We start from the raw sequence: 14,251 nt of genomic DNA on the forward strand, positions 1-14,251 counted from the left end.
ACTTCACAAAATCTTTTAAAGTTCCACTACTTGCAATGTATAGCCCATAGGCAGATCACAGATAAATGCACTGTACTTCTGGAGTTTTGTCAAGCATTTGTTACCTGCTATACTCCTGGGGGTAGGGCGAGGAGTACCAGGTCTGGATCTCGTACTTCCCAAACTCAATGACAGAGGGGCAGCGCACCTGCGGATCGGGGGGCCCCGTTACCCCCACTTTCTGCAAAGTGAACAGACAGATTCATCAGAGACCACACTGCGTTCACAAGCATTCAGAGGACAGAAACCAAATGAATAGTAGCAAAAAGGGTAAAATGAGAAAATCAGACTTCTTCTTAATCAGTAATTTATTCATCACAGAACCTCAACATTATGCACATAAAAACAAACAGCTTGAAGTGCACACACCCTTTGTGCACACACACACACACTACCCACACAAGACAAGTACATCTCACAGTGGTTTCCTGGCTCCGTTTCAGTAGATTATTATTAGACTGCTGGCCTGTCTCGAGTGGAAACTTCCAGTATCTGTAAGCCACAGCTTGCAGTCTGCCTGATCACACTTCAGAAACCCAGATAGAAACCCACACACGGAGATATGTGAAATCTCTTATGTACAAGTCACACCTGCTCTGTGTTCATGCACATGAGTGTCTTCTGCAAACATTACAAGATATGCATGAATATACATGTCTTAAGTTAACCAGGCTAATATTCTGATTGAGATTAAATAACTCAGAAAAGCTAACCAAAAACATTCCAACTCATATCATGAACTAAAAATGATATTAAGCAAACTGGTTATGAACCTTATTCTACACTGGATGCTGGACTGCAGTCCAACAAAAATAAAAAAGATACAATACTTTAACTGCTTAAACTACACAATTTTATTGAGCCACTTTATAACAAAAACACACTCTACAATATATAGTTTGCAGACTGTTGCCCAGCAGTGTCTGTCCTTCCCCATAATAAACTCAGGCTTCGAAAAATCAGTCTGAAGTAACAAGCCATTTTAAACTGCTGTACATGACAGGCCAATTTGTAAAACGGCAAACCAACCTCAACTGATTTTAATTAAAACCGCAGGCAATTAGTTATAAAACAAAGAAATGCATATTTCAGTCCACTGAATTTTGTAAAGCTGAGCTGCACTGTTAATTCATCAAGAAAATGGCACAGCTGAATCCTTTAACTGCGGAGCAGATTAAGCCTTCCTCACCAATCCAGGCAGCCTCTTCAAGACAACATAAAAAAGAAATACTTTTTTATAAAAACACTTCATTTAAAAGCACAAGTCTCTGAGGTCACAACACAAAGCTGTCTAAAAGTCTCAGCTGCACAGCCACGACAACTATCTGGAGCTGTGCACAGAGCTCACCTCCAACAGACCTGAAGCACACAAACACAAACTGCACTTGCTCACACGGAAGAGCCAACCGCGGGCTACCTGTGGTGGCGCACCAGCTTCTCCCAACTCCCAGCGCTCTGCCAGGCGGATGCCCAGCGGCACCGAGCTCCAGTAGAGCTGCTTGCACATCAGGACACGGAGACTCCTGCACTGACTGACAGACACCAGTGCCTAGACACATGCGCAGATGCATGCACGAGCGCACACACAGGTACACTCCTCAACGAAGCCTCTCTCACTCTCCCCCCTCCCTCTCACTTTCTCTGTGAGCAGAGGCTTCCGGAGGCACGGGGTTTTTAGTGCAGCAACTGGTCGAGGCGCCCAGCTCAGTGCAGCTGCATGAGCTCTTGAGGAAAAATGTGTGCAGGTACCTGTTCCCTCTCTTGCCAAGTTACCCTTGCCTCTAAGAACACCTCCCTTCCCTTTCCCCAGGTCACTCTCTCTCCTTCTCTGTGAGATTTTCACTTCTGTCTCACGACAGGTGGTTTCCTGTCCCCCGTCCCTCTGCAGGCTCGCTCTCTCTCTGGATTACCTGCAGAGCGAGCTCCTGGATGTGTCGGAAGAGCTCCACGTCTTTCTCGGAGACGCTGTCCTGCATGCCGGGCAGCCGCTCCTCGCCCTCCCGCCACTCCTCACGGGGCTCCTGATTGTCTGGAGAAGATCGGGCAGAACAGGGAGTCAGAGAGACAGACAGCCAGCTAAGCACAAAGACAGAGTCAGTCAGGGAGAGACACAATACATGTATTTTAATTGTAAATAAAATTGGATCAGAACTTTGGCCTTTTTCTTTTCACAGATTACTCTATTTAGACATTAGGGCAATGACTTACATGTTCTACATCGTTATGTGTATATTAATACACGTATTATGCATCAGGGATTTTTGTTAGTGTAAATTACTATAAAAGTACTTGGGAAAAAAAACAGTGCTTAAACGTTCAATAATACATGTCAGTTTCTTAAAAAATGAAAATGACCACAAAGTAATTAACAGGACGATGAATCACAGGGAGACAGGTACATTTCTCTGGTATGGCTAAAGAGTGCAATTTGAAAATAGTCAAAATGTATGAGCAATATAGAGTGCAACCTGTGCAGAAACAGCACTGCCCATCACAAAGAGACAAGGTTGATGCCTGATCATCTGAAACTTCCACCTGTTACCGTGCACGTTAGCAGTACAAGTGAGCATCACACTCCTCACAATACAGAGCCTTCAATGTGTTGAACAGAAACTGAGGCCATGCTGAACCTGAATTACTGCCTGATCTGTGAACCCTGCTTTAGCAAACCCAGATTTTCCCAATTGTAGAGCAAGCTTGTGCTTTGCTCAGTCTACAGCTGGTATTAACGATGGATTTAATTGCTAGCCAACATGTATTCAGTTTTCACCATGGCTGTTAGACGTTGGAGAGCAGGAAATTCAGCAGTTGAGCCAACCTCAACCTCTGCCCGGTCACACATTAAAATTGAAACTGAAGTAAAACCATAATCAACAATCTAGCTGAACATATCGATAACAGGAATAGACATTCAAGCACTTATGAGATGATTGTATACAAGCAGTAATTAAAATTCTGCACCGCATACATCTACAAAGCCTTGGACAGAAAAAATGATCAGACAACGATTTAAAAAATCCTCAAATACAAATTAAGACAAATGTTTAAAGCAAATCAGAATCGTAAAACAAACTGCTAAACAGTACTGTATGACACTGGTGGAGTCAGAGCTCCCCTCTCCACTTCATGTGGGACCGTTTGAAAAGCGTGCAAAGCAGTAATGACTCTGACCGGTGCTTTGCAAGAAAAGCACTCTCAGTGCAACGGCAGCTGCTTGTCAAATCACATCTCCCCGTGCAGATGCAGATCAACAACAGACTAAGAGTCCCATTCTGCCAAGTATTTGTTGACAAGGGCCACAAGTTTAGTTAGTGGTAAGACACTTCAGGCGACACCCTGGCTGTCATGTACAGATAATACAAATAGTGAGCGACTGCACATTGAAACAATTCTTTCTAAGGCAATGTTTTACAATGAAAACCCTGCCAAGCCTAGTTACAGCATGGACCAAATGTTTTGCTGTCGTGTATTTACTCAAATATAGCAGATCTGACAGTAAAGTTCAGAGGCAGTTTCACGCTGGAGTGTTCCTACGCCAGTATCTTGTATGTTACATAACAAGAAGCGCCACACTTCAGTGCTCCCTTTCTAACCCCAGAACAGGTGAATCTCTGCTGGAAACGGGCTCTGGGTACCTGTCCTGTCGGCAGCCTCGCCCTTCCTGCCCCCCTTCTTGCGAGCGCGGTACTGCTGCGAGTAGTCCACCACCTCGGTGCGGGCCTTGCGCCCGTCGGGGGAGGGCGTGAAGAACTTGGTGAGCGCGTCGATCAGGCCCTTCGTCTTCTTGTTGAAGCGCAGCCCCGGCGACTCGTCGCCATCGCCGGAGAAGCCAAAGAGCAGGCGGTCGTCGCCGGGATAGCCTTCGGAGGAGGAGGCGGGCGAAGAGGGCGGCGAGGACGAGCCGCGGGAGAGCCGCCCCGCCCGGCGCCGCCGCCCCCCCCGCCCTGGAGGCCCCCTCAGCTTCTTGAAGGGGCGCTTTGACCTGCACGGGAGCACAGAGGAAAGAAAGTTACCCGAGGAAGGCCCGGCATGGGGAAAAGGATTAAGCGCTGCTGTCACTGGGCGCGTGTGCTGTACCTGTTTTTGGGCCGTCCCAGCGGTGTGTTGTAGCGCCGTTTGATTTGTGCTGCTTTTTCATGTAACAGTCGTCTTCCCTTTTTCCGCGGCCGACAGATCTGACAGATCCACATTCCTGTAAAAATGAAAAACATGCCACTCGGTCATGCGTTCTGCATTACTACTCTACTGCACGGCATCAGTTGCCTCCTCCTGTAACAACTGTACGACAGTTTTTTTGCTTTAACTGAACCACTGTATTTTAACATGAATTTGCTATACCACCCATCTGCAGCCTCAATTCATTTGACATAGTTAAAGATGGGAGCACTATGCTTATCAAATCGTCAATTTACAGATAAAGTGCTTAATAATTAGCGTAGAAATAACCCTACTGTATGTGGGGGAGCCAGAGGTGCCCAGCTTTGAGAGCAGGGTGATCTGACCTTTGGGCATCCGAGTCAGAGGGGGGTCACAGCATTCCATATGGAAGCCCCGGTCACAGGAGTCACAGAAGAGCATGTTGTCCTGCAGAGAGAGAGGGAGATCCTCAGCACAGCAGAGACTACAGGTATTAATACAGAGAACAAGACAAAAAGACAAAGATGCTGATAACAAAATACAAATACAGCTAAATAATACACTACAAATAGTAATTTTGATCAAATATTTATATGTAATCAATACCAAAAATATAACTACATACAAAATATTAAATCCAATGACCCATCAATCTTTAAACAGTAAACTGAACAGATAATAGGTGAGTGCTGAAGACCTAATTACCACATTCCGTATACCAAGTTAAAGCATATTTTTCTCATTCCAGCTGAGCCCCAAAATAAATCCTTAATTGAGCCACTAACTTGAGAAATTTATCATTTTTAAATCACTCAACTTGCAAGTACCGCAGGTTTTTCCAACTTGCAAAAAAGGTGAAAATTTTCATTTAAAAGTAATTAAGAACTTCAGCTGAGACTTCACTTAAATGCGATTTGTAGTGATTATTACAAATAAATAGCACTCCAAACCTTGAAAAAAGTTTAAGTACCACCCAGGACACAGACATAATACTGGGGGACCCAGAGGCATGAGCCCCTGTGAGATGTTTTGAATCTTAACTAAATGTTGCATTTTTCACAAGAAAATTGTTCAGTAAAAATAAGTGCTAAAATGATTTCTAACAGAATAATTGTACCTAATAATTTACCATAATGTATGAAATACCAAGATAAATATTTTTTTGTTTTTGTAATTTACTATCAAAACGTACCATTTCCCTCCAAGGAGAACTATACAGTTCCATTTCCTCCAATAAAATCACTTTCAAAGAAGGAAAAACTAGCAGACAATGAGGTTCACTCTGTACCCAACTTAACAGTTTCCTAGAAAGTAAGCCGTTTTATTAAAATGGAATCTGAAATTTAATGTACAGGAGTAAAACGTGAATGTGCCATGGCGAAAGAGTTACAGTTAACCAGCACTTTAAATACCCTTGTTTCTATGGTCGTAAATATGCTGCAGCATTCAGAATTGTTGGTAATTAACGGAACCCGCTCTTTGCTTCATGAAGGAAGAGGTGGACTACAAGCGCTCTTTTCTCCATTCCTCATCTCCCCCATGACAATCAGCTGAGAGACACTGCAGGTCATACAAGAGCGTGCCTCCGCCACTTAGCACCTGAGTGGCAAACACTTTCACACAGAACACTGCAGTAATTAATAACCTGTCAAATCACTTTGGACAGCAACATCCCTTTGCCCATTAAGGAACAGGCTGAGTGAGCCCTTATGGCATCTGCTAAAACGGGACTTGTAGAAATAACTGGTACAACTGGGACAAAGAAAAACTAAAAAAAAAAAAAAATGATGTTGCTTGAAGTCACATTTTGAACTGAATAAATCCTACAGCGAACAAACTCTGTGCAACAAGTTACAAACGAGAGGAGGCCATTCTCTAAATCTATCTGCTGGTTACTAATTCATCCAAGGACCTCATCCACCCAACCAGCTCTTGGAAGAAGCCAGGGCATGAGCTTCAACAACACAGCTTGTTCCATACTCCCACAACCCATTACATAAAGTGCCACCTGCTAGACTAAAATACACTTGTGTTGTGTCCTCTGGTTCATCTTTCACTGGTAAATCTGAAGAAGTCTACTGCGTTGACCCCAGAAATATACCTTGGAAGCTCCAGTTATCACATCCAAAAGGCATGATCTCAGTATTATAAAAATAAGTAGTTAATATTACTATACTTATAATGTGACACTGTGCATCTTGCCTGATGACTAATGTCAAAATCCACTGCACACGCCGTACAAAAAGCATTTTGGACTGAAGTAGTCAGTCAAGGCCACTCCGCAGTCTTGACATTTTCTCTTCCACTTTTGTTCTTAAAATTCAAATGAAATGGAGCGATTATATCAGAAACGTTGAGCCAAAGGCCATTTTTTTTTTTTGAGTGCGCAAGGTTGATGATTTCTGCCTATTTGGTGAAGGAAGGGCAAGGACTGTTTGCAAAACGTGGGCAGTCACAAGCAAATTTCAGAAAAAAAAGTTAGACCGAACTGGTCCAAATAGGAAACTGCTAATAAAATGAACTGACAACAAAATAAGCAACATTCTCTAGTAACTACAGACAGCTTCATAGATTATGAGAATAATTTTACAATTACAGACAGTACACACTAGCAGCCCTGCAGTCTATAACCACGATTTTCACATTTTCCCCATGAAAACCAGAGCCATCTCAGACGATATCATACCCCCGTATTACCAGTTCATAATGTGTAGCAGATATACTAAATGCCTACAGGTTGTTAGGCCTGAATCCCTATGAATCACAGGAACATGTACAGTCGATATGAAGTACAAGCGCTGCTAAAAGATCCCAGGACAGGCAGCAGCAGAGTGAGCAGATCTTCATGCAATGCCCTCACACACACTTACCGCATTCTTGCCCTGGTCCTGACAGGAGCTGCAGGTCTTGCACTCGATGCACTGCCACCACAGCGCCTTCACTCGCACCGTCAGCTCTGGGGAGAACTTCAGACATGACGGGTGACCTGCCAGGGAAGGAGAGAGCATTAGCACCTTGTCCTCTATACTTTGTGGGTGCATATCAGACGCAGTTGAGGGCAAGAATTCTCCTTTACATTTTAAGCCCCTGTTTTTATATCTAGATTTCCTACATCTCCCATTTGACTAATGCTGGGTATTCACATTCAGAGCAAAATCATAATTGCGTGGTATGCTCTTCTTTTCAGGAGAGGACCACACTGAGAACTGTCTTCTGCTGAGTTCTAGTCTTCATCTCAGTAAACTGAACATAAAAAATGAAAGAATTCTATAACTGCAGGTTTTGAAATATCACCTCTGTTTTCATGTAAGAGAGGTACTTCAAAGAACGAATGTAAACCCTTCAGCTCACACAAGCAATGGTTTTTAAATGTCTATCCATATCAACAACATAGCTCTCTTGGCTCTCTGGCCCCCAACTCACCGCTGTTCCCACAATCCGCACACGAAATTAGCTCCTCCGGCTTCTTGTCCCGGTTCTGCTCCTTTGTCCCCAGACAGAAGCTGCAGATGGGGATGGGCTCCGCCACCGGCTGGACACACAGACAGAGAAGGGTTAGCACGCCTCAGACAGGATGGCACAGAGGTATATACTAATATTGTGACCTGCATTCACTTGAATATAAGGTGAAAGGATGCAGAGACCCACTGAACTTACATACTGTCTTCAACTTGCATACAACACCACCAGAACAGGTGCAGTGTTGATTTTTCCAAAATCAGTTAAAAGTTCATTTCTAAAAATATATACATTTCCTTGCACAGCTGCAAACCATCCCCAGAAGCATACGTTACTTCAAAGCAAGCCAAGGCTGGTGCAATATCCTGTAATATCCTGCTCTGAACAGTAGAGGGCACCATAAACACTCCACTGCTCACTCGCATGCAGCACAGTGGCGCTTACTCAGTACCTTCCAGACATGAAGGATGTAAAAAACCTGGAAATCGCATTCAACAATGCACTCTCACATGCAAACAAATACAAAGGAATGTACAATTCAATTTCTGCTTTCTGTATACCAATGAGATAGACCTCTGGCAACTAACAACAAATAAGAACAGCAATCAAAAATCAGCACAAACAAACATCTGTATCTGGGTAGCCTGGGCTTGTAAATTATGCAGGGCCTAACAAAGACACCCACGCCAAAGTCTGATATTTATAGAATGGCAGTGGAAGCACTTGAGTCCCAGACATATCAAATGTTGGGTCTCTCTTGTATTGGTGACTACTGATACAATTGTGAGTCAGTACACAGAATTCCACAGGTACAGTATGAAGCTCTGTTCCTTCCTAATCCTGACCCTGGTGTCATAACAACGAGTCCCAGGGGGGCATGGGGTCAAAGAGCAATCTATTAGTCCTGGGCTTCCTAATACTGGCACTGAGGAGCCCCTGAGGCTTCAAAATAAATATTTGATTGAACCACAAACTCGACTAATTTATCATTTTTATTTAATCACTCAGCTCGTGAATGTTGAAGGTTTCATATCTCAACCAGCAAAAAGGTGAAATTTCTAAGAGCAATTAAGAGCTTCAGCAGACTTCACTTCAATAAAAGCTCAGTTCAAACAAACCTGGAGACCCCCAGGTCCTGAGGACCAGGGCTGGGCTATCCCAGCTCTCCTGCCGGTGCAGCTGTCCCAACAGGACCCACACCCCTGACAGAGGCGTGATCACACACTCCAGATTCGGAGGCCAGCTGCTCAGCACAGCCACTTTGCCTCCTCCCTGCCACCTGTCCTTAGATGTGGTTTCACAGCTCTGCCAAAACCCGCATCATGACAAGCATCTCTTCCATCCTCTCCAATTAGCACGGTCAGTTCAGGACAGGGAAATGAGAACATCGCAATAACATTTAAACAGTTTACATTCAGGAATCGAACCAACAAAAAATACATCGTCCACTATTCCTACACAACTGTACTTACAGAACTTTGCCGACACTTCACTAAAGCCACTTAGGTTTGTACCCCTTTCTGGGTGAAGTACCTTGATCAAAGGTACAGCAGTAGTCTCGCATCATACCGGTAACAGGCCACGAGCCCCAAGCACGAGTCCACACCAATGCTACAACACAGCATGACCTGGGATAAACTGCTCTCCAGCACGAAGCAAATCCATCCACATTAAAGCTAGTTTCATGCTCACTTACTATGTGAAGTGCAGCTGTTTGAAACCAGTAGATTGTGACTTTTTTCTAGGAGAGGGTTAGAATGATACAGATTGAGGGGGGAGGGGGCTAAATTAAAAATGATGAGCAGCTGCAGGAGTCTGTAGTCAGTATTTAGAGCTCTGTGGGATGACGTTAGTCTTCTTCCCCTTGCTATGAGAGGAAAGAAATTCTTCAAATCAACATTGTATTCATGGTTTATCCCTTAAAATCTGCTCGCCACAGTCCTATCTGTAGGTGCACCAAACTCCATTGCATTTCATAGCCTATTCAGACAGCTGTATATTGTAAAACTCGTGCTATCTTTACAACACTGTAGATATAAAATTACTTAACTGTAATCAGATAGTGTTTAAATCGAAGCCCTGCCAGCAAGGCTCCAGGACTGGTACAGAATGCACATTTATCACATTAAAAAAGGAGATATTTTCCACTAAATCTGCTGAGGTGTATTCAAGGTGAACTGCAGCACAGAGGGCAGGATGCCGTTCTGGCATTCAGAGACAGGAACTGATTGAGAATCTCTGGCCTCAGCCCAGAAAAGCCAGCACACAGGGATTCCGTCCAGCACCTCATTAAACACCCTCACCCTCGTTAATCACAGTCGCCCTCGTTAAACATAGTGAGCGTGTCGGGTTGTGGAGGTCAGTGGACATGAGGACAGAGTCAACACAGCCTCTGTTCCTCAATCAGGACAATTAGTCTAATTATGACAAAGTGCCACTGTATCTGGCACAGCCAAGAGTAAACTGGTTTTATTCTATTACACTGTAAACACTCTCAAGACCCCTGCTGGCCTGCTGGTATTTTAGTCTAGTGCATCCTCTCTCTCTCATCGATTCATCTCAGAAACCAGCTTGTTTGGTCTATATCCATTCTAAGCTGTATCCTCTTATACAAGCTGCCAAGATGAAGCCAAAAATTGGACACATTTGGTTATTTACTCATTATATGTGTCTATATTTTTTTGGTCACGTTAACAGAGAAAGAGATCGAATTTCTATTGCACAGCAGGCTGATCCACTTCAGATCTGAGCTGCAGGCTCAATTGTATTTAAGAAGCCCAATATTAACTGTTCACCCGCCACTACTAAAAGAAATGAGCTTAACGTATTCCACACCTAGCGCTTACGTGCAAAAGCCCACAGCTCATTGAAACTGGAATAGATTAAACTGCAATGTTTTGTCTAGAACCTTATGTTGATGTTTATCCAAGAGTGTGCTTCTTGTATTCTTGACTTGCTCAACCTGCTGTGAGGTTTAGTATAGCTGCTATTCCTGCAGTGCAGTTATAGGCTCAGCCTCAGGGCTCTGAACAAGGGAGAGAGACAGTTACAGGACTCCAGCTTGAGTCACACAGAGCTGATCGCTAACGCACAACCAGCTGGTCTAATACTTTCAAAAGCTCGACTCTGCTGCATTATTGATGGAGAGAGAATGTGTCAATTCAGACAGTACATCCAGAGATATGCCTTCCAGCACACAGTGAGCCTAGAGCTCATGAGAAGCACCAAAGCAAACACTGACAGTGCACCACTGGGCATCCTCTCCTGCCTCCCTCCTTCAAATCACACAACTTTCAGCTCAATTTTTCTTCCATACTTCTATGCACTAATTCAACCCAGTCCTTCCTTCCATCCCTCTTTAGTCTAACAGGGATCCCAAATTTTTCCACGTGCACACCCAAGCTGAGGAAACCCTGTACCATCCCGTTCCGTGTGACTTTCTCCGTCTGAGTAGGTGAGGCCGAGAGGGAACCGATCCCCAAACGTTCAGCCTTGGAAACTGTCTGGTACCAGTCCGCAGCACACAGGCCGGCAGGCTGGGTCACTCTCACCACCACACGGCGTTGGTCAGGGCCCAAGAAAGAGGAGCCGAGGCAGAAGAAATACATACAGCCCGCATTTATCACAATCCTGGCACACGGCAGTATCCAAGAAGAGTTGAGATCTTCAATCCAAAAGGAAAACACACTGGCTTGATTTAGTTTGGAATTAGAAATAATGAGTACGGGTAGAAATGCTAAGCAGAGCCATGAAAAAAATAGTTCTCTCTCCTGCAAAGCTGCAGATACGCTGCCCGCAACATCACGCATCACAGCGCGGGTGCAGCAGTGACCCAACACCTGAGCCACACGGGGCCGACTCGCGGGGCTCGGGTCTGATGACAGCTTGGCGCACCACAGCTTAGGTGTACCAGTGGAAAAGGGGTATCAGTGGCCAGTGTGATGTACAGCCCTGTGGTTTAAAATAGCAATACCAAATTTCAGTCTTTCAGGCACGCAGACCCAAGCATCACTTATCCTTAACTCTGCTTCATGATGCCATTTTACCTCTTTTCTTCACATTTAATGTTTTGGTTCACAATCATGTATTGTGTTGGCATTAATAAAGAAAAAGAGTAATACTCATGGGTGATTTAGTTGTATAGGAAAGCTTACAAATGCACAAGTAACTGTACACAAATCCTTCTCTAATTGCTTTCTCTTTAACAAAAGAAGGATTTTATGTGACTCTCCTGGCCTTAAGCTTTGCTCGCCTTTAAAATTTAATGTGCTCTCCCCAACTGTTTATTACAATCTCTTAACCAGAGATTAGTGGTGCTGAAGGTGTTGAAACTTGCTTTACTGGTTTTAGCTGGACACTATAAATGTTCAGAAAAGGAAACGTGTCTTATTAAAAAAAAAGTAATATATTTTATTCACTTCAGGTTCAAAGTGCTTTACCAGTGAACGGTGTTATAACAGATTCTGTTCCCAAAATTAGAGAGACAACTTCCACTGCAGCTTGCTGCTACAGATCTTAAAATTAAGACCTAGCTAAAGCCTGTGTGTGAAACATTTGCACACATAGTAGCAGCTTCACGGATCATATCTGAAGCTGCTGTGAATCAAGAGTCCGTCCTGACCTGTGAAAACTAACTGGCATAGTAAAACCACTACCGCAAGGCCCTTTATAAAGTGCACAGCAAGGGAGAGATAGAAGGAGGGAGAGAACTAGTCTTAAAAGAAGAACATCTGGAGTGCGCAGCTGACATTTGGAAAATATAAAGATCACAAACCAACAGAGGAAGCATGAGCGATGGTGGGGAAAGAAAGGAAATGGGGAAACCGGGATCACTGGAATGACATGTATTACTCTGAACCTTCCAGAAATGGGCTACATGCACAGCTGAATGAGACTGGACTCAGAACTGGCGTGTTCTGCACTGGACTCAACTATAAAGAGCAAAAGTCTTACACGCACGCAGCTTCTGGAAAGGGCGATAATAACAACACTATTTATTTTTAGTGACATCTTTGACACCTGGGTGTAATAATGGGCCTTTATACCTAGGCTCAATGCGGAACTCCGCCGCTGGGACTCAGGACAGGATGAGAGAGGAGGGAGCGACAATGGGTGTGTATTCCTGATTAAGCCATCTCTGCTCACACATGAGGAAAGCCCTGTCAGCATCGTAACCTTGAGGACAGAATGAGAAAGCACCTGGGAGGAAAACAGTAGAGGTGTGATGCCCAGGATCTCAGCGTCTTCCAGTTATAGTTGCAATTGAAATCTAAATCGCACTGAAAACCTGATTGGATTGACAATGTGCAAACATTGTTCTCGAGTCCTAAAACAACTCCATAATTTTCATAGCCAGTTTCAATGTTTAAAATCACACAAAGACTTGTCAAGATAGCTCCACTGGAATGAAAGCCACAGGCACCGTCAGGGCTTGGAGAAACACTGGTTTAGCCAGCATTTTCACATTCAAGCATTTTCCCCAATGTTGTTTTATTTCTCCTGTTAAAATGTTCAACTTTGGTAAGGTATCTTTAAAAGAGACCAAATTAAAGTGTTAGATAAGACTAAATGTTCTGACAATTTTTTTCCAAACCAACAAACGTAAAAATAGACCTGATTTAATTCACATTTTTCTGAAGAATGAGTGATATGAGAAAAAAAAAAGCTTTTTTAACCATAGGTGATGCTTTGCTTTATTACACAGTTGTACCATCTAACAGCATACAAGGTTTGTTTAGTTTTAATGTATGGTAACACTCCGGAACAATTTTTATTTCATGCAGCTACACAGATATAAACATCACAATTATTGCACATCGATAATGAAGATTACTGTATAATCGTGGCAACTAATACATGTCTCGGGAAATGAATATCTTTCTACAGTAAAGAAGATAAAACTGAAAGCCTATATTCAGACAGCTAAGTAACACCTATCATTGAAATCTTTTAATGAAATGAAACCAGCTTAAACATCAGCAGATCCTGCAGTGAATGTCTTAAGATTGTTTCTGTTAAAGCGAAACATGTCAGCACCAAACCTCTTTGGAGGAGAAAATCTCTCATAACTTCAGCCCGGGTTCTTGCCTTCCTCTCTCAAACTCTCCTCCTATTTCCTGGTTGTGCCCTTTTGACACCAACTTTACTCTCTCCTCCACTTTCCTACCCACTCCTGCATGAACACTTTTCTCTCACGCGTGTTCTTTAGTCTCCCTCCCTCTCTCATATACACACTTCAAGCCTTGGTCTTGCTGCTCTGCTGCTGTGTACGTGACGCACACCCAGGTACAGAGTGCCCATGACAGCAGGAGGGAGAGAGAGAGAGGCAGTCCTGCCGTCCTTGTCTCTTTCCCAGTCAAGGTTCTCATTAACATGTGAAACACATCTCGCACTCTCCGCACACACACACCCCCCTCTTAATCCGACCCCTCGCCCCTCTCCCCAGACCCCCATTGATCACCACAAGACACATGGCATCACAGCACTGAGAGAGAGGCAGAGAGAAAAGAGACAGACGGGGAAAGCTGGAAAAGGAAAGCTGCAGTATGTGAGGTTTAGAATGAAAGGGAAAAAGGTTTACCACTTTAAATCACTTTAAAACAGAACGTGGGAAACA

General features: G+C 43.8%; 1 protein-coding gene across 4 annotated transcripts in view; it reads right to left on the reverse strand.

The window, feature by feature from the left end:
• The window catches only part of kat6a (K(lysine) acetyltransferase 6A), a 40,098-nt gene that overhangs the window by 12,248 nt on the left and 13,599 nt on the right, over positions 1-14,251 (reverse strand). For 3 of the 4 annotated variants that reach the window (XM_088934198.1, XM_088934184.1, XM_088934190.1), the window contains exons 3-9: positions 7,600-7,708; positions 7,047-7,162; positions 4,491-4,623; positions 4,117-4,231; positions 3,675-4,021; positions 1,950-2,068; positions 105-220 (exon numbers count right to left, since the gene is read on the reverse strand). In XM_088934198.1, the coding sequence (XP_088790324.1) occupies positions 105-220; positions 1,950-2,068; positions 3,675-4,021; positions 4,117-4,231; positions 4,491-4,623; positions 7,047-7,162; positions 7,600-7,708 (1,055 nt within the window). The remainder of the gene's footprint in view (positions 1-104; positions 221-1,949; positions 2,069-3,674; positions 4,022-4,116; positions 4,232-4,490; positions 4,624-7,046; positions 7,163-7,599; positions 7,709-14,251) is intronic. The other variant, XM_088934205.1, reaches the window with a different exon arrangement.

Source organism: Atractosteus spatula, chromosome 2 (assembly GCF_055471065.1).
Source record: "Atractosteus spatula isolate fAtrSpa1 chromosome 2, fAtrSpa1.hap1, whole genome shotgun sequence".
NCBI lineage: Eukaryota > Metazoa > Chordata > Actinopteri > Semionotiformes > Lepisosteidae > Atractosteus > Atractosteus spatula.